Source organism: Manis pentadactyla, chromosome 13, assembly GCF_030020395.1.
Source record: "Manis pentadactyla isolate mManPen7 chromosome 13, mManPen7.hap1, whole genome shotgun sequence".
NCBI classification, from domain to species: Eukaryota; Metazoa; Chordata; class Mammalia; order Pholidota; family Manidae; genus Manis; species Manis pentadactyla.
Window position 1 is genome coordinate 49,685,519 of NC_080031.1, and position 23,022 is coordinate 49,708,540.

A 23,022-nucleotide genomic window follows, 5' to 3' on the forward strand; every position below is an offset into this window, starting at 1 on the left:
CCCTGGACTGACCAGAACCTCCCTGTGGACAACACCTCCCAGACCACAGGCCCTCTGGGGCTTATACCACCAGGGCCCCCCAGACAGACACCCGACATGCTGGGCCCACCGTGAAATCCCCAGCTCTGGCTGACAGATAGCAGGAGTCAGAAGCCAGTCCCCGAACACCACCCCTTATCATCAGGAAGCAACCAGAGCCCTCATCACCAATGCCCAAAGAATGGGGTCCCAACTGCCTGAGGGGTGGGATGTTAGGGATGTTACGCAGGGAGACATGGGCATCCCAGGAAGGGGAAAACAAAGTTCAAAGACAAAAATGCCCAAACTCTGCCCAAATTGGGGCCCACATGAAGACCAGAAAGGCTTTGCAGGGAGAGAACCTCCTTGGGGATGAGGACAGGCCTAACTGGTTGCTACCAGATCCCAGGTGGGCACAGTCGGACTAAGGACTGCCCAGAGCACCACTCACCATGGGCAAGGACACGCTCACTGAGCAGGGGGCTGTATCGGTGGGCCTGTCATCCAATGACCCCACCTTCCCAGTCCAAGAGGCACATTCCAGCCAGGATTCAATACAAAGGGCCCCCACCTAATAGATGGGTCCTTAGTCTGTCTTTTCTCTGGCCCACTGGTCCCTTGGAGTGCGTTCAAGTAAAATTTTCCTTGTGCTTAGCTATTGTCTGTCTGCCTTTCAGTCTTTTGTGGGGACAAGAACCAAGGAGGACTCAGCCCAGTAATGATTCTAATTCTGTGACTCAAAGAAAAAAGAAATGAATTTGAAAAGATATTTTAAATAGTGTATGTTTCCCAGTAATTCCACTTCTGTATGATTCTATGTTTATCCAGCATCATGAACAATATACAAGATATGGAAGCCACCTATCTGTCCATGGATAGATTAATAGATAAAGAATATGTTTTACAAAAATACAGTGGAATATTACTCAGCCATAAAATAAAATGAAACTGACAATGTAGGGGGACTTAGAAGGTATTATGCTGAGTGAAATGAGTCATGGAAAGAAAGCACAATACCATATGATTTCACTTATGTGTGGAATTTAAAAACAAAATGGAAAAAAAGCACTAGACGCATAGACATTAAGAATTGACTGATGGTTACCTTTGGGAGTGGCTGGGTATTTAGGTTATTTAAATTTTTCTTTTCTATATATAATAAATTCATTTTAAACTCCATTTTTAGCTCAAAGCACTGAAGAATGAAATTTATTTTCTGAAATTGACATTTCTTATTTCACTTATAATTTTATATGAACTGGTTTTTTCTCATTGTATTATCTCAATATTTCCTGGATAACTTGAATCCTGAGCAAGTACCAAAGTGCTTAGGAATTAGTGCGGGAGTTTGTTGTAGTTTAGGGAAAACACTGATCCTCTGAAGATGATAAAATATTTACAAAATATCTTAAGCTATAATTTTAATAGAGCTATATATTATGGCATCAGTTAGCTAACATAAATCCCAGAGTCGACACAGATTAATAATTAAGCCAATAATTAACACCATTGTTTCCAAAGATATCAGACAGTATCCTGTACTACGGAAACTATGTCCTCTGAATGGGTCATTCAGCGTGGAAACGCTAATAAAATAACTGCGAACAGCCCTCATCCAAAGGAGTTAAGGTGCACCTTTTCAAGAAAAAGAAGGATGTTCCTCAGTCAAGTAAGTAACTTATTTAATTCTCATTTCTGAGAATTTTCACTTTCCACATATTTTGCAAAGCAGTTTTTTCTCCATATACTTACTATTAATTTTGGATTGAATTTTTAAAGTTTCTGTCTACACATAAGTCTATAACTAAGTAGCATATTATTTATAGATTTATTTTACATTTCATTAAATAAATTTTGATAATAAAGATGATGTTATCTCCATATTTGATGTCTAAAGTATTCTTTTGAGGCATTATTGGTATTATAAATACTTGATGAATCATAACTATATATAATTTAAAATAATCCTCATCAAATATCATCAGTGAAATCTATTAATTAAAAGAGGTAGTTAAACTTTGTTTTTTGAAAGATAAATGGAAAGGGTAATATAAAACACAAAATGCATATTTTATACATTAATCACTCAGATATCAGGAGAGAGATTTTGGAGAAAGCAGTCTAATATGTACAACATAGAAAAGCAGTTATTTCATAGATGTTTGGATCTCAGTGACATGTGTATAAACCTGAAATGTATCTTTATTAATTTCCTGAATAATAATTTCTTAATATTATTTTCCTTATAGTTTTCTTTACCTGTGTATTTCTAAGACTATAAATAATAGGATTCAAGAATGGAGGAACTATTGTATAGAATACAGTAAGAATCACTCCCTGGAGAATGTCAGAGGCCCCTGAAGGCCTTAGGTACACAAAGCTGGCAGAGCTGAGGAAGACAGACACCACCAGGATGTGAGGGACACAGGTGGAGAAGGCCTTGCCTCTCTCCCTGGTTGGAAACTTCATCACAGTGGAAAATATGTAAATATAAGATATGGTGATAAAAATAAATGAGCCGCCAGCGACCAAAATGGCAGAAACAATAAGTAAGAGGAAATTGTTGAAGGTGTCAGAGCAGGAGAGGCTCAGCAGAGAGGGGACATCACAGAAGAACTGGTGGACCACGTTGGACTGACAGAAGGACAGCCGGAACGTGTTCCCTGTGTGCACACCTGCATAGATGAGGCCACTGAGCAGGGAGACCAGTGTTGTCCAGACACAGAATTGGTGGTTCATGATGACGGGGTAGTGGAGGGACTGGCAGATGGCCACATAGCGGTCACGGGCCATGATGGTGAGGAACAGAAGCTCCACATACACACAATAAATAACCAGGAAGACTTGAGCTGCACAGCCAGTCACTGAAATGGCCCTGTTGTCAGTGAGGGAGTTGACACAGGCTTTGGGGACAGTGACAGAAACGTAGCACATGTCTAAGATGGACAGGTTCCTGAGGAAGAAGTACATGGGCTTACGAAGGCTCTGGTCAAGTGTGGTGGCAGAGATGATGAGGAGATTCCCTAACAAGGTGGCCAAGTACATCAGAAGGAATAACACGGAGAGCAGGAGCCTCAGGTGCCGCTCATCAGCAAAGCCCGTGAGGGAAAACTCAGCCACCATGGTGGAATTGGCCATTTTCCAGAACTTCTGATTGACCTATAAAACAAAAGGAAGTAGCCATGAAACACACGATTCCTTAAAAACATTAGGACATCACCTTAAATATTTTCCTAGAAAGGGTTTTTCTTCTAATTCACAAAATTGTCCCCTGAGTGTAAGAAAGGTCCATCATTAATCTTGTTCTCCTCAGCTTATCACCACTACTGAGTGGTTAACCTGGAACGTGGCAAGGACAGGACTGCTGAGTCCCCCTGTCGGGTTGTGACGTGCAGTGCTCTTACGGTGCTCAGCAATATCCAGCCCATGAGGCTTAGCATTTTACTGAGGTTTTAATTAATTCATATATATAAAGTCTTCAAACAGATTAAATTTTCAATGACTTTTGTTGAACTACAGTTGATACAGAATATTCTTCTGGTTTCATCTATGCAACATAGTGATTTGACAACTATCTACATTATTAAATACCCCAATAAATGTCCTTAAATGTTTTATTAAATCCTGGACATCATGTGCAGCCTGGATATTGATTGATACACAGTTAAGGTTTAACTCATTGTTTTTTAAAATACGATCTGTATTCCCTCAAGAGTCCATAATTGCTTCAAAATGACCTGCAAAAGTGAGCACAAAATTGCTCTACTTTCCCTGCTCTTAAACTCAATTTTAATGATACTATGACGTCCATATGTGGGATCAGCACATTTGTCTTTCATATCTCATTTTGAAGTATTATTTTTCTAGAAATTCATTTAATATTTTAAAAGAATCAGTCAGCAAAACTTCAAAAAAAAATTGTCTTCACTACAGTTGTTTCAAGAAGTACATTTTGATCTGAATTTAACCTCAGTAAAGTGGAATTATATGTGGTTATTTGAGAAAATAAAGTCAAATTTTACTATGGTACAAATTTTAAATGGTTTGTCTACATTCTTATACAACCTAGAGTTAATATTTTTAAATTTCATATGGTTGTAATAAAATTAGCCATTTTTCCATTTTTATATTATGTATGTAATTTTTAGTTTAGGAATCCTATTTCATATACAATTATGTTGCTATCTAAGTTTATAATTAATTTTGACACTGATCACAAAAAGAAAATAAGTTGCCAAATAACAATAATATGAAACTTAAATACTCTAAGCATAAACTCCTTATGCTTATCTGTTCTTCTCGTCAACAAATCACACTGTATTCATTCTTTACATCCTCTATGATTTAATTTCCTCTGTTCTGTGAAACCACCATTACTACTATTTTCATATCACTATTTCGAGAATTAGTGGTCCGAACAATAATATGACACAGATGCTATAGTGAGTGACCTTCCTAGTACAGAAATACTTAAATATCCCCATATGAAAAATTAACTAATAAAGATTTGGCCTTTTCTTACAGATAGCTTATATTTCATTCTCTATAAACTGATTTGACCTTTGCCTATTGATGCTCTTCGTTATTTCTTTTTCCCATTTATATCATGTATATTTATTGAAATGTATTACTTATAGTTATTATTCACTTTGAAACTACAAAATTGCCATTTTCTGAAACAGCTTTTAACAAATTACAGGCCTGTGATTAATCTATCATGTTATTTACTCTGTCCTGCCAATTATTTCCCCTTTTCAGCATCTTTGACCATTAACCATGGTAATTGTTTTTCTCATTAGTTTTTTATAGCTTGTCTGGAAATGCATGTGTTCACCAAATTTGTGGTATGTGTAGCCATCCCCAGTTGTACATACATCATATTTAACCACAATCTGAAATTCAAGTTTTGAAATTTTACACACAATCTTATAGATTACCCATTTCCCCTTAGCTCCCATATGACACAAAAGCTCTCACCTCACTGACACTTTCAATTCAAAACACACGTAGAAATTATTGTACATTTATTTCCAAGTACATATATCATAGTTAATTTTAAAATTCTTAAGTTAATTCAGTGGCTACTAAATTATTCTCGATGCTGTTTTCAATTATTTACAGATAACTAACTCTAAAAGGGATTACACTATTTCTCAACCACCTTAATATAATACATTCTATATAGATCTAAATAATAAAACTTTTGTAAATATGTGCTAAGATCAAGCTAAGGTCTTAATCTATCAACATTTTATTATTTTCACTGGCCAGCCACAGCCATTTAAAAACTATTCTTAGAATTGTGGTTTTAGTGAAAGAAGGAAAATGTAATTTTTTTTCGTGCGTGATTCCAGTAAGGTTAAAATGTAATACTTAAAACCACAAATAAATATTTACATATTCAGATATAACATCTCCCAAGAAAAATAGCAGAAAATTTCTGAGTTTTCCTTTTTCCAAAATATTAGATTAAAGTCAAGAGGTCCACTTAAAAGCATTGATGCAGAGACATTTTTTTTTACTTATCCAGTTATTTGTTTCTCTCAAACAGTAGTAAATTGTCCACTAGTATTAATTAATTGAAATAATTTGATGCACTATTTCATTTATGTGAGAAAATTATGATATGGGACTATCTTTCTTCATTGACTGCTTTTCATGCATAACTATCAGATGGAAACTTTAGATTATAGAGCCCGAAGCAGAAGTCCCATGTTAGAATGAACTGTGAAAAGAAAAAATGTGTAAACAATGACATTAGTGCAGACATTAATCATTTTAACAAATAAAAACATTTAATTTAATTGCAAAACTGTTGTTTTTATATAAACATTTCCTTACGTATTTTTAAAGAAATAAACCATAAATATCTTAGACTGTGTCTGAACTAATACCCCTGCTATATAAACTATGCAAATCATTGGACTGAAATTTGCACATGCAAAATATGTGGTGGATTAATATATCAAAAAAAAAAGAAACGATTAAGGAGAAATGAAAGATAAGTACCTAGAAAAATATATCAGAGTATCTCCATATTCCAGAAATATTAATAAAGACTATTTAAAGTGCTTTCCTATTTGAGAACTCTGAAAGGGTTGAAGATTTATACTTTGTATAGTGTGTTGTTTATTTTTAAATAATTAAATGCACAACAGTTATCTTCAAAATTAGAAATATTATTGCATTTGAGAGCTTAGAGATTGTACTTAATTTCTGAGTTTTCTGAAACATTGAGAAATATTGAAGTAAACAATTATATTTTGAAATTTTAAATGTGTTGAATATTGTACCTTCAAATTTCCATACATTTCAAAATCTATATAAGTGTTTATGTGTGTGTGGGTGGGTTGGTGACACACACTCAGATAAGATAATATGAGTTATTGATGTTATTTCAATGAATTTCCTCAACCTCAATATCAAAAGAGTTGGTAATCTACAATACAGATAAAACTACGTGCAATAAGTATGATTCACCTTAAAACTAATCATGTCATATTCCCAATCGACATCAAAGAGACAATGCATCCTCCACTGTGAGTAAATTTATCTAAATTTCCTGTGAATCATGTGTTAAGCACATGCATATAAATAAATAAATGTAAAGATTATTTTGTAAAGCTCTGGATAAATTGGATGAGTGGTGATGGTCAATTTTTTTAAGTAGCTGACAACATGATATTGGAGGGTAGTAGTAACATTTAATGTTCCTAGATTCTCTGATGAATTTGCCTTAAGTAACAGATGGTAATTTTTCACTATGGTTATTTTATGGGTACCATATATATAATTAAAATGTACTTGATAGCCCTTTATGCCCCCAGCTGAGTCAGATGGTCAAGCTACTAATTATACAATTATCCATGACCTAGTGTTTAAATTTGACCAGAGTATTCAGGTTATGTGTAGAATAATTCAAACTTTTAAATTAGAGTCCATGTGCTCTCTTCAATAGTAATCTATTAGAGATGAATGTATCAGGACAACTTAAGCTGAAGTTAGTCACACAGGCACTATGAATTCTTTGGATGAAATAATGAAAGTCCAATGTAAAGAACTTAATTTGAGTTTTTCACTGGCAGACAAAAATAGTTTATAAAAGACAAAGATGGCAATTTGAGGAGTTAAAAGCTGTATTTCATTTATTTAGCTCATTCAATCTCTGTCATATACTTGAATATCACTTACCTTTCAGCTGAAATAAGAACTAATGAACTTACTGATTTTTTAAAAACATATTTAACTATAACAGAAATGGTAAAAAGAGCAGACTCTGAACAAAATCCTGAAAAAAATCTCATTTGCTGAAAAAGTCATTACATTAGGGTTGATAAAAGTGAAACTAACCCTGAAGAACAATTTCTGAAGTGTTAAAGTTTTTAATACAATATTATTTTTTAATTTAGTTGTATAGATATGAATATAGTCCAATTGTTCTATATTTTTTAACATCTTAATATTGATGCTTTACATAATCTCCTCTGGAACTTACTTACTCAGAGCTATGAGTATTTTCCAAGTATATGGTAAATAAATTCTGAAAATATGGATTTTGAATCAATAGTGACAGCATAAAGAATTATCAGTCCTGCTTATTCTTATATTTCACATGAGTCCATCACACATGTCTGCTGTAGTTATAGAAAGTAACACAAAGGTTATAAAAAGCTGATGCAATTCCCTGTGCTTGCTATTTAATTGAAAGAATTAATTTTTCATTACTAGGTTGGCTTATTCCTTTAATGAGATTATTGATCATCATACAGACTAAAATATCTTGGTCCACTGCATTGATACACTAGCAGATTCAAATCCATCTGCATTTCTAAAACCAAAATGAAATTCCAACGTGAAGAAAATGATCACAGGAAAATCAGATTACAAGGGAAGGAAGGAAGGTGGGAAGATATTTTAATAGTAACCACAACCTACTTACCCCTGAATAGAGTATGCCTCTAATCCCAGAGGAATAAAAATTTATTTTCATTTTAAATCAGTCTTAAAGATGACTTGACCAAATTTTCCTATGCAGAAAGGACTTGAGAACTTCTTAGATGAAGAAAGCCTGATTTGGGGTTGTGGAAGAGGCTGATCATGATGTACTTTATCTAAAAATGCAGACAACTTTAAAGTTCCCTGATGCTATAAAGCTATGGAGAGCATAAATCTACCAATCCATGACAGTCCATTCCCCAAGGGTGATTCCCAGCAGGTAATGATCTCCACAGCGCAGGTCAGTGGGGCCAATTGCAGCAGGCCATGTACAAGAAACTCAGAGATAGTATTATGTATTCCAAGGGGCACACATGACTTGTATGCCTTGACATGGATGAGTGACATGACCTCAATGATTGTATCTGTAAAATACAGTTAACTCATTTCAGTGCCATTCAGCTTTTAGAGAAATTAAGAGGACTCGGGCAAGGGTCCAGCTGAGCTAGAGAGAGAGCTGAGCAGCTAGGTGTTAAGAAGTCCTTTAAAGCTACAAGCCAACAAGGAAAGTGTGAGGCAAGCCTTTGTCACTCACTGTGACTGGACATTTCCCTGCCTGGGGTGGCCCCCTGGTCAGGGTACAATGTATTAGCACAGATGTGCAGCACATACTAGGACTGCGAGCTGGAAAAAAAGTCTCTTGCAGTATAATGGGCCTGTGGCCAGTGGGTGTAAAAGAAGAGAGGGCTGTGATTAGAAAATACTGAGCCCTGAGTCACAGTTCAAATAGCTGTCTTGAAGACGTTGTCCCCTATTTCCCATAAGGAGGACTCAGCAAAGGTCCCTGAGGAAGCCTCCTCTGAAAATGCCAGGTAAAGGGATCTATGCAGGAAAGCGTTCGGCCAAAATGTGGAAATTTATGGAAGAGCATGGCCAGCCCAGCAGGCCTGAGTCACTCCCACAAGCCCTTTCCTGGAAGGCAGTGTCTCTTTGTGCCATGCTGCTGTGAGGGCCGCAGCTTATCCCAGGGAGGCCTGCCAGGTGGAGCCTCTTAATTGTCTATGGCTGGCTTGGCAGATCACACGTAGGCGTTCAAGCAGCAGCCTGACTTTTCAAAACTACAGACAGTCATCCATTTGAAACACAAAATTCTCAATCATAATATAAGTTGGTCACAGGGATGCAAGTGTGACATGGAGAACATAGTCAATGGTTCTCTAACATCTTCTGTGCTGACAGTCACTGCACTATGGGGTGAGGATACAATAATGTAACTATTAATCATTGTGATGTATACTTGAAACCAGTATAATATTGTATATCAGTTATACTTAAATAAAATGTAGTAAAATATATTCACAAGGAAAGTAGGTTACATATTATAGCCCAGTATGACCTAGAGATAAATGGTGTAACTCCTTGGGGACGTTTTGCCAAGGCTTACAAAATGGAATTAAGCAATTTGTTTTTTTATGATCTCAGTCTTAAATTTTCTTAACCATTTTTTTTTGAGAGGGCATCAATCGTATTTATTGATCAAATGGTTGTTAACAACAATAAATTTCTGTATAGGGGACTCAATACACAATCATTAATCAACCCCAAGCCTAAGTCTCAACAGTCTCCAGTCTTCTGAAGCATAACGAACAAGTTCTTACATGATGAACAGGTTCTTACATAGTGAATAAGTTTTTACATGGTGAACAGTGCAAGACAGTCATATCACCGAAACTTTCGGTTTTGATCACACATCATGAACTATAAACAATCAAGTCAGATATGATTATTCGTTTAATTTTTATACTTGATTTATATGTGAATCCCACATTTCTCCCTTATTATTATTATTTTTTTTTTTTAATAAAATGCTGAAGTGGTAGATAGATGCAAGACAAAGGTAGAAAACATAATTTAGTGCTGTAAGAGGGCAAATGTAGATGATCAGATCTGTGCCTATAGACTAAGTATTAATCCAAGCTAGACAAGGGCAACAAAACATCCACGGATGCAGAAGATTTCTCTCAAAACAGGGGGGTGAAGTTCTAAGCCTCACCTCTGTTGATCCCCAATTTCTCACCTGATGGCCCCGCTGTGACTGTGCCTGTCTTAGGTTGTTCCTCCCTTGAGGAATCTTACCCGTCTCTGGCTAACCAGTCGTCTTCTGGGGCCATAAAGGGAAATGTAAAGTTGGTAAGTGAGAGAGAAGCAATATTCTTTGAAAAGGTTAGATTTTACTTCTTTGCAGATTTATGCCCTGTGGCTTCTATGCCCAGCATTTGTCTTGAAGTATCTTTACCACTTGGAAGAATTATGATACTCGGAAATTTTTGATATGAGGCACGAATTCTACTAAAGTGTTGTAATTAGGAAGGAAGAAGAAAAGCTATAGAACTAGCAGATGGAAGAAAACATGGGAAGATTGATTATTTCTTTAACATATCTTCTTGTAGAGTAACATCAGCATGTATAGGTTTTAAACTACTAATTAAATTGTGAACACACATTAACAGAATAGGAATACAGCTACATAACAAAAGCAGACCTACAATTACCATCCATATCCAGTGAAACCAAGAAAACCAGTTAGGTACCCTAGGCATTTGTGAAACCTTATCAATGATATGATGGGTATTGTCTAACTGAATTTGAATAGTTTGAGAAAAATCAGACTAATTAAAACAACATATTCCTGGGAACTGTTCATATCCCATATGTTCTTTTAACAGTAGATAGTCCATAGATGCAAGATTTTGGAGCACTGCAACTTGCACTTCTCCTAATTCTTGGTTGAGTTCTGACAGTATAGATCCAGTCAAATTTGTAGTTTTACTGTATGCACAGGCCAGCATTCCAATGGCAAGTCCAGGAACCTGTGGGATGAATGCAGCTACAACTGCAACAGCGCCAGAATCTTTGTTGAAGTTTTTTGATGATCATCTTCTGGAATGACTCTTCCAGAGGATGTTGATGTTGGAAGTTCTTCTTCATATCATAACTTAATTCATTTTCTGGGTAGCCAAATTAGGCTTTGATCCTCTGTATAAACACAAACAAACCCTTTGGCCACACTTTGATATGACCTTTATACCATTGTGAAGAACCTATTGGAGACCACCACACAGAAACTGCTCTTTTTTTTAAGAGAAAGGAATATTATCAGGAAAAAGTACTTCCATAGCTGATCATCTGACACCCTTTAAAATATCAAAATTAGGAATAGGTAAAGCATGCCTTAATCGTTGATTTGCAGTTAGTTTTATCCTATCAGGGAGTAATCCCTCTTTTCTTTCATTTTTTTTTTATCATTAATCTACAATTATATGAAGAATATTATGTTTAGTAGCCTCTCCCCTATACCAAGTCCCCCCTCACAAACCCCATTACAGTCACTGTCCATCAGCATAGCAAAATGTTGTAGAATGACTACTTATCTTCTCCGTGTTGCACAGCCCTCCCCTTTCTCCCATCCCCACATTAAGCATGCTAATCATAATACCCACTTTCTTCTGCCCCCCCCTTATCCCTCCCTACCCACCCATCCTCCCCAGTCCCTTTCCCTTTGGTACCTGTTAGACCATTCTTGAGTTCTGTGATTCTGCTGCTGTTTTGTTCCTTCAGTTTTTCCTTTGTTCTTATACTCCACATATGAGTGAAATCATTTGGTATTTCTCTTTCTCCACTTGACTTATTTCACAGACCATAATACCCTCTAGCTCCATCCATGCTGTTGCAAATAGTAGGATTTGTTTTCTTCTTATGGCTGAATAATACTCCATTGTGTATATGTACCACCTATTCTTCATCCATTCATCTACTGATGGACACTTAGGTTGATTACAATTCTTGGCTATTGTAAATAGTGCTGCTATAAACATAGGAGTGCATCTGTTTTTTTCAAACTGCAGTGCTGCATTCTTAGGGTAAATTCCTAGGAGTGGAATTCTTGGGTCAAATGGTATTTCTATTTTGAGCATTTTGAGGAACCTCCATACTGCTTTCCTCAATGGTTGAACTAATTTACATTCCCACCAGCAGTGTAGGAGGGTTCCCCTTTCTCCAGAACCTCGCAAACTTTTGTTGTTGTTTGTCTTGTGGATGGTAGCCATCCTTACTGGTGTGAGGTGATATCTCATTGTGGTTTTAATTTGCATTTCTCTGATAATTAGCGATGCGGAGCATCTTTTCATGTGTCTGTTGGCCATCTGAATTTCTTTTTTGGAGAACTGTCTGTTCAGTTCCTCTGCCCATTTTTAATTGGATTATTTGTTTTTTGTTTGTTCAGGTGGGTTAGCTCTTTATATATTTTGGATTTCAAGCCTTTATCAGATCTGTCATTTACAAATATATTCGCCCATACTGTAGGGTACCTTTTTGTTCTATTGATGGTGTCTTTTGCTGTACAGAAGCTTTTCAGCTTAATATAGTCCCACTTGTTCAATTTTGCTTTTGCTTTCCTTGCCCAGGGAGATATGTTCAAGAAGAGGTCACTCATGTATATATCTAAGAGATTTTTGCCTATATTTTTTTCTAAGAATTTTATAGTTTCATGACTTACATTCAGATCTATGATCCATTTCGAATTTACTTTTGTGTATAGGGTTATACAATGGTCCAGTTTCATCCTCTTACATGTAGCTGTCCAGTTTTGCCAGCACCATCTATTGAAGACACTTTCATTTCCCCATTGTATGTCCATGGTTCCTTTATCAAACATTAATTGACCATATATGTTTGGGTTAATGTCTGGAGTCTCTAATCTGTTCCACTGGTATGTGGCTCTGTTCTTGTGCCAGTACCAAATTGTCTTGATTACTATGGCTTTGTAGTAGAGCTTGAGTTGGGGAGTGAGATCCCCCCCAACTTTATTCTTCTTTCTCAGGATTGCTTTGGTATTCGGGGTCTTTGGTGTTTCCATATGAATTTTTGAACTATTTGTTCCAGTTCGTTGAAGAATGTTGCTGGTAATTTGATAGGGATTGCATCAAATCTGTATATTGCTTTGGGCTGGATGGCCATTTTGATGATATTAATTCTTCCTAGCTAAGAACATGGGATGAGTTTCCATTTGTTAGTGTCTTCTTTAATTTCTCTTAAGAGTGTCTTGTGGTTTTCAGGGTATAGGTCTTTCACTTCCTTGGTTAGGTTTATTCCTAGGTATTTTATTCTTTTTCATGCAATTGTGAATGGAGTTCTTTTACTGATTTCTCCTCCTATTGCTTCATTGTTAGTGTATAGGATAGCCACAGATTTCTGTGTGTTAATTTTGTATCCTGCAACTTTGCTCTATTCCGATATCAGTATTAGTAGTTTTGGAGTGGAGTCTTTAGGGATTTTTATGAACAATATCATGTCATCTACAAATAGTGACATTTTAACTTCTTCTTTGCCAATCTGGATTCCTTGTATTTCTTTGTTTTGTCTAATTTCCATGCCTAAGACCTCCAGTACTATGTTAAATAACAGTGGGAAGAGTGGGCAACCCTGTCTTGTTCCCGATCTCAGAGGAAAAGCTTTCAGCTTCTCTCTGTTCAGTATGATGTTGGCTGTGGGTTTATCATATATGGTCTTTATTATGTTGAGGTACTTGCCCTCTATACCCATTTTGCTGAGAGTTTTTATCATGAATTGGTGTTGAATTTTGTCGTATGCTTTTTCAGCATCTATGGAGATGATCATGTTGTTTTTGTCTTTCTTTTTGTTGATGTGGTGGATGATGTTGATGGATTTTCGAATGTTGTACCATCCTTGCATCCCTGGGATGAATCCCACTTGGTCATGGTGTATGATCCTTTTGATATATTTTTGAATTCGGTTTGCTAATATTTTTTGAGTATTTTTCAATCTACATTCATCAGGGATATTGGTCTGTAATTTTCTTTTTTGTTGGGGTGTTTCCCTGGTTTTGGTGTTAGGGTGAAGTTGGCGTCATAGAATGAGTTTGGGAGTACTCCCCCCTCTGCTATTTTTTGAAAACTTTAAGGAGAAAAGGTATTATGTCTTCTCTGTATGTCTGATAAAATTCTGAGGTAAATCCGTCTGGCCCAGGGGTTTTGTTCTTGTGTAGTTTTTTTTATTACCGTTTCAATTTCTTTGCTCATAATTGGTTTGTTTAACTTTTATGGTTCTTCCTTGGTCAGTCTTGGCAGGTTGTCTTTTTCTAGGAAGTTGTCCATTTCTTCTAGGTTTTCCAGCTTGTTAGCATATAGGTTTTCAAAGCAGTCTTTAATAATTCTTTGTATTTCTGTGGGGTCTGTCGTGATTTTTCCATTCTCATTTCTGATTCTGTTGATGTGTGTTGATTCTCTTTTTCTCTTAATAAGTTTGGCTAGAGGCTTATCTATTTTGTTTATTTTCTCAAAGAACCAGCTCTTGGTTTCATTGATTTTTGCTATTGTTTTATTCTTCTCAATTTTGTTTATTTCTTCTCTGATCTTATTTATGTCCCTCCTTCTTCTGACTTTAGGCCTCATTTGTTCTTCTTTTTCAATTTTCGATAATTGTGATGTTAGACTATTCATTTGGGATTGTTCTTGCTTCTTCCAGTGTGCCTGGATTGCTATATACTTTCCTCTTAAGACTGCTTTCACTGCATCCCACAGAAGTTGGGGCTTTGTGTTATTGTTGTCTTTTGTTTCTATATATTCCTTGAACTTTTTTTTTTTTTTTTTTTTACTTTATTTTATTTTATTTTTTTTTATTGAAGGGTAGTTGACAACAGCATTGCATTACATTAGTTTCAGGTGTACAACACAGCGACTCAACATTTATATACATGATATTTCTAGGTACCAGGTATCACCATACCAAGTTGTTACAATATTTTGACTATATTCCTTATGCTATACATTACATCCCGGTTACTTATTTATTTTACATTTGGAAGTGTGTTTATATATACATATATATATATATATATATAGTGAGGGCATCTCTCATATTTATTGATCAAATAGTTGTTAACCACAACAAATCTCTGCATAGGGGGGTTAATACTCAATGCACAATCATTAATCCACCCCAAGCCCAATTTTCGTCAGTCTCCAATCTTCTGATGCATAACGAACAAATTCTTACATGGAGAACAAATTCTTACATAGTGAATAAGTTACATGGTGAACAGTGCAAGGGCAGTCATCACAGAAGCTTTCGGTTTTGTTAATGCATTATGAACTATACACAGTCAGTTCAAATATGAATATTCATTTGATTTTTAAACCTGATTTATATGTGGATACCACATTTCTCTATTATTATTATTTTTAATAAAATGCTGAAGTGGTAGGTAGATACGAGATAAAGGTAGAAAACAGAGTTTAGTGTTGTAAGAGAGCAAATGTAGATGATCAGGTGTGTGCCTGTAGACTATGTGTTGATCCGCGCTAGACGAGGGCAATAAACATCCATGTATGCAGAAGATTTCTCTCAGAACATGAGGGGGGAGGTTCTAAGCCTCACCTCTGCTGCTCCCCATTTTCTCACCAGATGGCCCCCTGTGACTGTGCCTGTCTTAGGTTGTTCCTCCCTTGAGGAATCTTACCCGTCTCTGGCTAACCAGTCATCTTCCGGGGCCATACAGGGAAATGTTAAGTTGGTAAGTGAGAGAGAAGCCTTATCGTTTGAAAAGGTTAGCTTTTTACTTCTTTGCATATTTATGCCCTGTGGCTTCTATGCCCAGCATTTATCTTGAGGTGTCTTTACCACTTGGAAGAATTATGATACTCGGTAAATTCGACATGTGGCACGAGTTCTATTTAAAGGTTGTGATTAGGTAGGAAGAAGAAAAGCTATAGAAGTAGCAGGCAGAAGAAAACCTGGGAAGATTGATTATTTCTTTGACATATCTTCTTGTAGAGTAACTTCAGCATGGATAGGTTTTAAACGACTAATTAAATTGTGCACACACATTAACTTAATAGGAATATAGTTACCTAACCAAAGCATACCTGTAATTACCAGCCATCTCCAGTGAAACCAAGAAAACCAGTTAGGCACCTTAGGCATTTGTGAAAACTTATCTATGATATGGTGGATATTGTCCGACTGAACTTAAACAGTCTGAGAGAATTCAGATAAACTAGAACACCCCATTCCTGGGGACTGTTCATATCCCATATGTTCTTTTAACGATAATTAGTCTGTGGTTGTAAGATTTTGGAGTGCTACAATTTGCACTTCTCCTAATTCTTGGTTGAGTTCCAACAGTATAGATCCAGTCCAATTTTTGTTTTACTGCATGCACAGGCCAGCTTAGATATCTCCTTCATCTTTCCTATGGCAAGTCCAGGAACTGGTGGGATGAGTGCATCTACACCTGTGACAGTGAGTGGATCTTTGTTGAAGTTTTTTTTTTTTTTTTTTTCTGATCATCTTCTGTCATGAGTCTTCCTGAGAGTGCTGATGTTGGAAGTTCTTTTTCATATCATATCTTAGTTCATTTTCGGGGTAGCCAAATTAGGCTTTGATCCTCTGTATAAACACAAACAGACCCTTTGCCTACACTTTTATATGCCCTTTATATCATTGTGTAGAACTCATTAGAGGGCACCACATAGGAACTGCATTTTTTTTTTTTAATCATTAATCTACACTTACATGACTAATACTTTGTTTACTAGGCTCTCCCCTATACCAGGCCCCCCCTATATACTCCTTTACAATCACTGTCCATCAGCATAGCAACCTGTTGTAGAATCACTACTTGTCTTCTCTGTGTTGTATAGCCCTCCCCTTTCTCCCACCCCGCTATGGATGCTAATCTTAATACCCCCCTACTTCTCCCCCCCTTATCCCTCCCTACCCACCCATCCTCCCCAGTCCCTTTCCCTTTGGTACCTGTTAGTCCATTCTTGAGTTCTGTGATTCTGCTGCTGTTTTGTTCCTTCAGATTTTCCTTTGTTCTTATATTCCACAGATGAGTGAAATCATTTGGTATTTCTCTTTCTCTGCTTGGCTTGTTTCACTGAGCAAAATACCCTCCAGCTCCATCCATGTTGCTGCAAACGGTTGGATTTGCCCTTTTCTTATGGCTGAGTAGTATTCCATTGTGTATATGTACCACTTCTTCTTTATCCATTCATCTATCGATGGACATTTAGGTTGCTTCCAATTCTTGGCTATTGTAAATAGTGCTGCGATAAACATAGGGGTACATTGGTCTTTCTCATACTTGATTGCTGCATTCTTAGGGTAAATTCCTAGGAGTGCAATTCCTGGGTCAAATGGTATATCTGTTTTGAGAATTTTGATGTACCTCCATACTGCTTTCCACAATGGTTGAACAAGTTTACATTCCCACCAGGAGTGTAGGAGGGTTCCCCTTTCTCCACAGCCTCGCCAACATTTGTTGTTGTTTGTCTTTTGGAAGGCAGCCATCCTTACTGGTGTGAGGTGATACCTCATTGTAGTTTTAATTTGCATTTCTCTGATAATTAGCGATGTGGAGCATCTTTTCATGTGTCTGTTGGCCATCTGTATTTCTTTTTTGGAGAACCGTCTGTTCAGTTCCTTTGCCCATTTTTTAATTGGGTTATTTGTTTTTTGTTTGTTGAGGCGTGTGAGCTCTTTATATATTCTGGACGTCAAGCCTTTATCGGATGTGTCATTTTCAAAGATATTCTCCCATACTGTAGGGTTCCTTTTTGTTCTATTGATGGTGTCTTTTGCTGTACAGAAGCTTTTCAGCTTAATATAGTCCCACTTGTTCATTTTTGCTGTTGTTTTCCTTGCCCGGGGAGATATGTTCAAGAAGAGGTCACTCATGTTTATGTCTAAGAGGTTTGTGCCTATGTTTTCTTCCAAGAGTTTAATGGTTTCATGACTTACATTCAGGTCTTTGATCCATTTTGAGTTTACTTTGGTATATGGGGTTAGACGATGGTCCAGTTTCATTCTCCTACATGTAGCTGTCCAGTTTTGCCAGCACCATCTGTTGAAGAGACTGTCATTTCGCCATTGTATGTCCATGGCTCCTTTATCAAATATTAATTGACCATATATGTCTGAGTTAATGTCTGGATTGTCTAGTCTCTTCCATTGGTCTGTGGCTCTGTTCTTGTGCCAGTACCAAATTGTCTTGATTAATATGGCTTTATAATAGAGCTTGAAGTTGGGGAGTGAGATCCCCCCTACTTTATTCTTCTTTCTCAGGATTGCTTTGGCTATTCGGGGTCTTTGGTGGTTCCATATGAATTTTTGAATTATTTGTTCCTGTTCATTGAAGAATGTTGCTGGTTGTTTCATAGGGATTGCATCAAATCTGTATATTGCTTTGGGCAGGATGGCCATTTTGACGATATTAATTCTTCCTAGCCATGAGCATGGGATGCGTTTCCATCTGTTAGTGTCCCCTTTAATTTCTTTTAAGAGTGACTTGTAGTTTTCAGAGTATAAGTCTTTCACTTCTTTGGTTAGGTTTATTCCTAGGTATTTTATTTTTTTTGATGCAATTGTGAATGGAGTTGTTTTCCTGATTTCTCTTTCTTTTGGTTCATTGTTGGTATATAGGAAAGCCACAGATTTCTGTGTGTTGATTTTGTATCCTGCAACTTTGCTGTATTCTGATATCAGTTCTAGTAGTTCTGGGGTGGAGTCTTTAGGGTTTTTTTATGTACTGTATCATGTCATCTGCAAATAGTGACAGTTTGACTTCTTCTTTGCCCATCTGGATTCCTTGTATTTTTTTGTTTTGTCTGATTGTCGTGGCTAGGACCTCTAGTACAATGTTAAATAACAGTGGGGAGAGTGGGCATCCCTGTCTAGTTCCCGATCTCTGCGGAAATGCGTTCAGCTTCTCGCTATTCAATATAATGTTGGCTGTGGGTTTTTCATAGATGGCCTTTATTATGTTGAGGTACTTGATCTGTATTCCCATTTTGCTGAGAGTTTTTATCATGAATGGATGTTGAACTTTGTCAAATGCTTTTTCAGCATCTATGGAGATGATCATGTGGTTTTTGTCTTTCTTTTTGTTGATGTGGTGGATGAAGTTGATGGACTTTTGAATGTTGTGCCATCCTTGCATCCCTGGGATGAATCCCACTTGGTCATGGTGTACGATGGTTTTGATGTATTTTTGAATTCGGTTTGCTAAAATTTTGTTGAGTATTTTTGCGTCTACGTTCATCAGGGATATTGGTCTGTAGTTTTCTTTTTTGGTGGTGTCTTTGCCTGGTTTTGGTATTAGGGTGATGTTAGCTTCATAGAATGAGTTTGGGAGTATCCCCTCCTCTTCTATTTCTTGGAAAACTCTAAGGAGAATGGGTATTATGTCTTCCCTGTATGTCTGATAAAATTCCCAGGTAAATCCATCTGGCCTGGGGGTTTTGTTCTTTGGTATTTTTTTGATTACCGCTTCAATTTCGTTGCTGGTAATTGGTCTGTTTAGATTTTCTGTTTCTTTTTGGGTCAGTCTTGGAAGGTTGTATTTTTCTAGGAAGTTGTCCATTTCTCCTAGGTTTCCCAGCTTGTTAGCATATAGGTTTTCATAGTAGTCTCTAATAATTCTTTGTATTTCTGCGTGATCTGTTGTGATTTTTCCTTTCTCATTTCTGATACTGTTGATTTGTGTTGACTCTCTTTTCCTCTTAATAAGTCTGGCTAGAGGCTTATCTATTTTGTTAATTTTCTCGAAGAACAAGCTCTTGGTTTCATTGATTTTTGCTATTGTTTTATTCTTCTCAATTTTATTTATTTCTTCTCTGATCTTTATTATGTCCCTCCTTCTGCTGACCTTAGGCCTCATTTGTTCTTCTTTTTCCAATTTTTATAGTTGTGACATTAGACCGTTCATTTGGGTTTGCTCTTCTTTTTTTAAATATGCGTGGAGTGCTATATACTTTCCTCTTAAGACTGCTTTTGCTGTGTCCCACAGAAGTTGGGGCTTAGTGTTGTTGTTGTCATTTGTTTCCATATATTGCTGGATCTCCATTTTGATTTGGTCATTGATCCATTGATTATTTAGGAGCGTGTTGTTTAGCCTCCATGTGTTTGTGAGCCTTTTTGCTTTCTTTGAACAGTTTATTTCTAGTTTAATGCCTTTGTGGTCTGAAAAGTTGGTTGGTAGGATTTCAATCTTTTGGAATTTACTGAAGCTCTTTTTGTGTCCTAGTATGTGGTCTATTCTGGAGAATGTTCCATGTGCACTTGAGAAGAACGTGTATCCTGTTGCGTTTGGATGTAGAGTTCTGTAGGTGTCTATTAGGTCCATCTGTTCTAGTGTGTTGTTCAGTGCCTCTGTGTCCTTACTTATTTTCTGTCTGGTGGATCTGTCCTTTGGAGTGAGTGGTGTGTTGAAGTCTCCTAGAATGAATGCATTTCATTCTATTTCCTCCTTTAGTTCTGTTAATATTTTTTTCAGGTATGTTGGTGCTCCTGTATTGGGTGCATATATATTTATAATGGTTATATCCTCTTGATGGACTGAGCCCTTTATCATTATGTAATGTCCTTCTTTGTCTTTTGTTACTTTCTTTATTTTGAAGTCTGTTTTGTCTGATACCAGAATTGCAACACCTGCTTTCTTCTCTCTGTTGTTTGCTTGAAATATCTTTTTCCATCCCTTGACTTTAAGTCTGTGCGCGTCTTTGGGTTTGAGGTGAGTCTCTTGTAAGCAGCATATGGATGGATCTTGCTTTTTTATCCATTCTATTACTCTGTGTCTTTTGATTGGTGCATTCAGTCCATTTACATTTAGGGTGATTTTTGAAAGGTATGAATTTATTGCCATTGCAGGCTTTAAGTTTGTGGTTACCAAAGGTTTAGGGTTAGCTTCTTTACTGTCTTACTGTCTAACTTAACTCGCTTGTTGAGCTATTATAAACACAATCTGATGATTCTTTATTTCTCTCCCTTCTTATTCCTCCTCCTCCCTTCTTCATATGTTGGGTGTTTTGTTGTGTGCTCTTTTTAGGAGTGCTCCCATCTAGAGCAGTCCCTGTAGGATGCCCTGTAGAGGTGGTTTGTGGGAGGCAAATTCCCTCAACTTTTGCTTGTCTGGGAATTGTTTAATCCCTCCTTCATATTTAAATGATATTCGTGCTGGATACAGTAGTCTTGGTTCGAGGCCCTTCTGTTTCATTGCATTAAGTATATCATGCCATTCTCTTCTGGCCTGTAGGGTTTCTGTTGAGAAGTCTGATGATAGCCTGATGGGTTTTCCTTTGTAGGTAACCTTTTTTTTCTCTCTGGCTGCTTGTAATACTTTGTCCTTGTCTTTGATCTTTGCCATTTTAATTATTATGTGTCTTGGTGTTGCCCTCCTTGGATCCCTTGTCATGGGAGTTCTGTGTACCTCTGTGGTCTGAGAGGCCATTTCTTCCCCTAGTTTGGGGAAATTTTCAGCAATTATTTCTTCAAAGACATTTTCTATCCCCTTTTCTCTCTCTACTTCTTCTGGAAAACCTATGATTCTTATATTATTCCTTTTAGATTGATCACTCAGCTCTCTTAAAATTCTTTCATTCCTGGAGATCCTTTTATCTCTCTCTGCATCAGCTTCTCTGCGTTCCTGTTCTCTGTTTTCTAGTCCATTAATGGTCTCTTGCATTCTGTTTTGAAGTCCTTCCAGAGCTTGTTTTATTTCTGAATTCTCCTTCCTTAGTTCTTGCATATTTCTCTGCAAGTCCATCAGCATGGTTATGACTTTTGTTTTGAATTCTTTTTCAGGTAGACTGGCTAAATCTATCTCCCCAGATTCCTTCTCAGGGGAAGATGTAGCAGATGCCGAAGCTGTCTGGGTTAGTCTTGTCTTGATCATATTTTTTTGCCTTTTAATGTTGACAGGTGCTATTGACTGTCAGCTGGGAGGGCCAAAATTTTCACTTGCTACTGGCCTTTCTTTACTTCGACAACTGCGACCCCTAGTGGCTTGTGTTGGGTAATTGCTTGTAGAGTGGGTCTTTGTGTCTTGCCTGGCCGGAAGGGAGAAATTTCCCTTTCTGTGGGCGGAATTTGTCTCAGGCTGCTTCTCTGCTTTCGCAGCTCCCGGTGGGGTAATGGATGGGGGGGCTGCTTGACTGTTTGCCTCCGTGAGGGGTCTCAGAGCTGTTGCCCAGGGGGTTAGTGCACCCGGTTTTCCCTGTAATTTCCAGCTGTTGTACTGTGACTTGGGTTGTTTCCGTCAAGCTTTTAAGTCCCTGTCCCTTTAAGACTTTCAAAAAGCCCCCGCTTTTCTTTGTCACAGGGGCATCAGCTTCAGCACCCGCTCAGAGGTCTTACTCCCTGTTCCCCAAGTATCCAGGGCCCCCTGGGCATGTACTGTTTCTGCGCTCTGGCCCGGATGGCTGGGGCTGGGTGTTCGGCAGTCCTGGGCTCCGTCTCCCTCCCGCTCTGCCTATTGTTCTCCCGCCGGGAGCTGGGGGGAGGGGCGCTCGGGTCCCGCCGGGCCTGGGCTTGTATCTTACCCCTTTCACCAGTCGCTGGGTTCTCGCTGGTGTAGCTGCAGTCTGGCCACTGTCCTGCATCTTCTGGTCTCTCTTTTAGGGCTAGTTGTGTTTGTTGTATTTTCAAAAGTATATATGTTTTTGGGAGGAGATTCCCACTGTCCTACTCACGCCGCCATGTTGGTTCCGCCTCATATTCCTTGATCTTTATTTTAATTTGTTCGTTGATCCATTGATTATTTAGGAGTATGTTGTTAAGCCTCCATGTGTTTGTGAGCCTTTTTGTTTTCTTTGTAGAATTTATTTGTAGTTTTTTACCTTTGTGGTCTGAAAAGTTGGTTGGTAGAATTTCAGTGTTTTGGAATTTACTTAAGCTCTTTTTGTGAGCTAGTATGTGGTCTATTCTGGAGAATATTTCATGTGAACTTGAGAATAATATATATCCTGTTGCTTTTGGATGTAGGGTTCTATAGATGTCAATTAGGTCCATCTGTTCTAGTGTGTTGTTCAGTGCCACCGTGTCCTTACTTATTTTCTGCCCAGTGGATCTATCCTTTGGGGTGAGTGGCGTGTTGAAATCTCCTAAAATGAATGCATTGCATTCTATTTCCCCCTTTATTTCTGTTAGTATTTGTTTCACATATGCTGGTGCTCCTGTGTTGGGTGCATATATATTTAGAATGGTTATATC

General features: G+C 37.4%; 1 protein-coding gene across 1 annotated transcript; it reads right to left on the reverse strand.

The window, feature by feature from the left end:
• Nucleotides 1–2,170: 2,170 nt before the first annotated feature.
• On the reverse strand, nucleotides 2,171–3,156 carry LOC118908126 (olfactory receptor 14C36-like). Its single transcript, XM_036877177.2, has 2 exons — nucleotides 2,261–3,156; nucleotides 2,171–2,222 (listed from the first exon to the last, which is right to left on the reverse strand). Exons 1-2 carry the CDS (start codon nucleotides 3,154–3,156, stop codon nucleotides 2,171–2,173), a joined length of 948 nt encoding a protein of 315 aa, XP_036733072.2.
• Between the last annotated feature and the right edge of the window lie 19,866 nt (nucleotides 3,157–23,022).

Bases quoted from the DNA above. Each gene is read 5' to 3' on its own strand.
- LOC118908126 (XM_036877177.2), bottom strand. From the start codon at position 3,156: ATGGCCAATTCCACCATGGTGGCTGAGTTTTCCCTCACGGGCTTTGCT. The intron at 2,223-2,260 runs GAAAATAATATT...CAGGAAATTAAT, and splicing joins CAGGTAAAGAAAACTATAAG to AAAGATACATTTCAGGTTTA.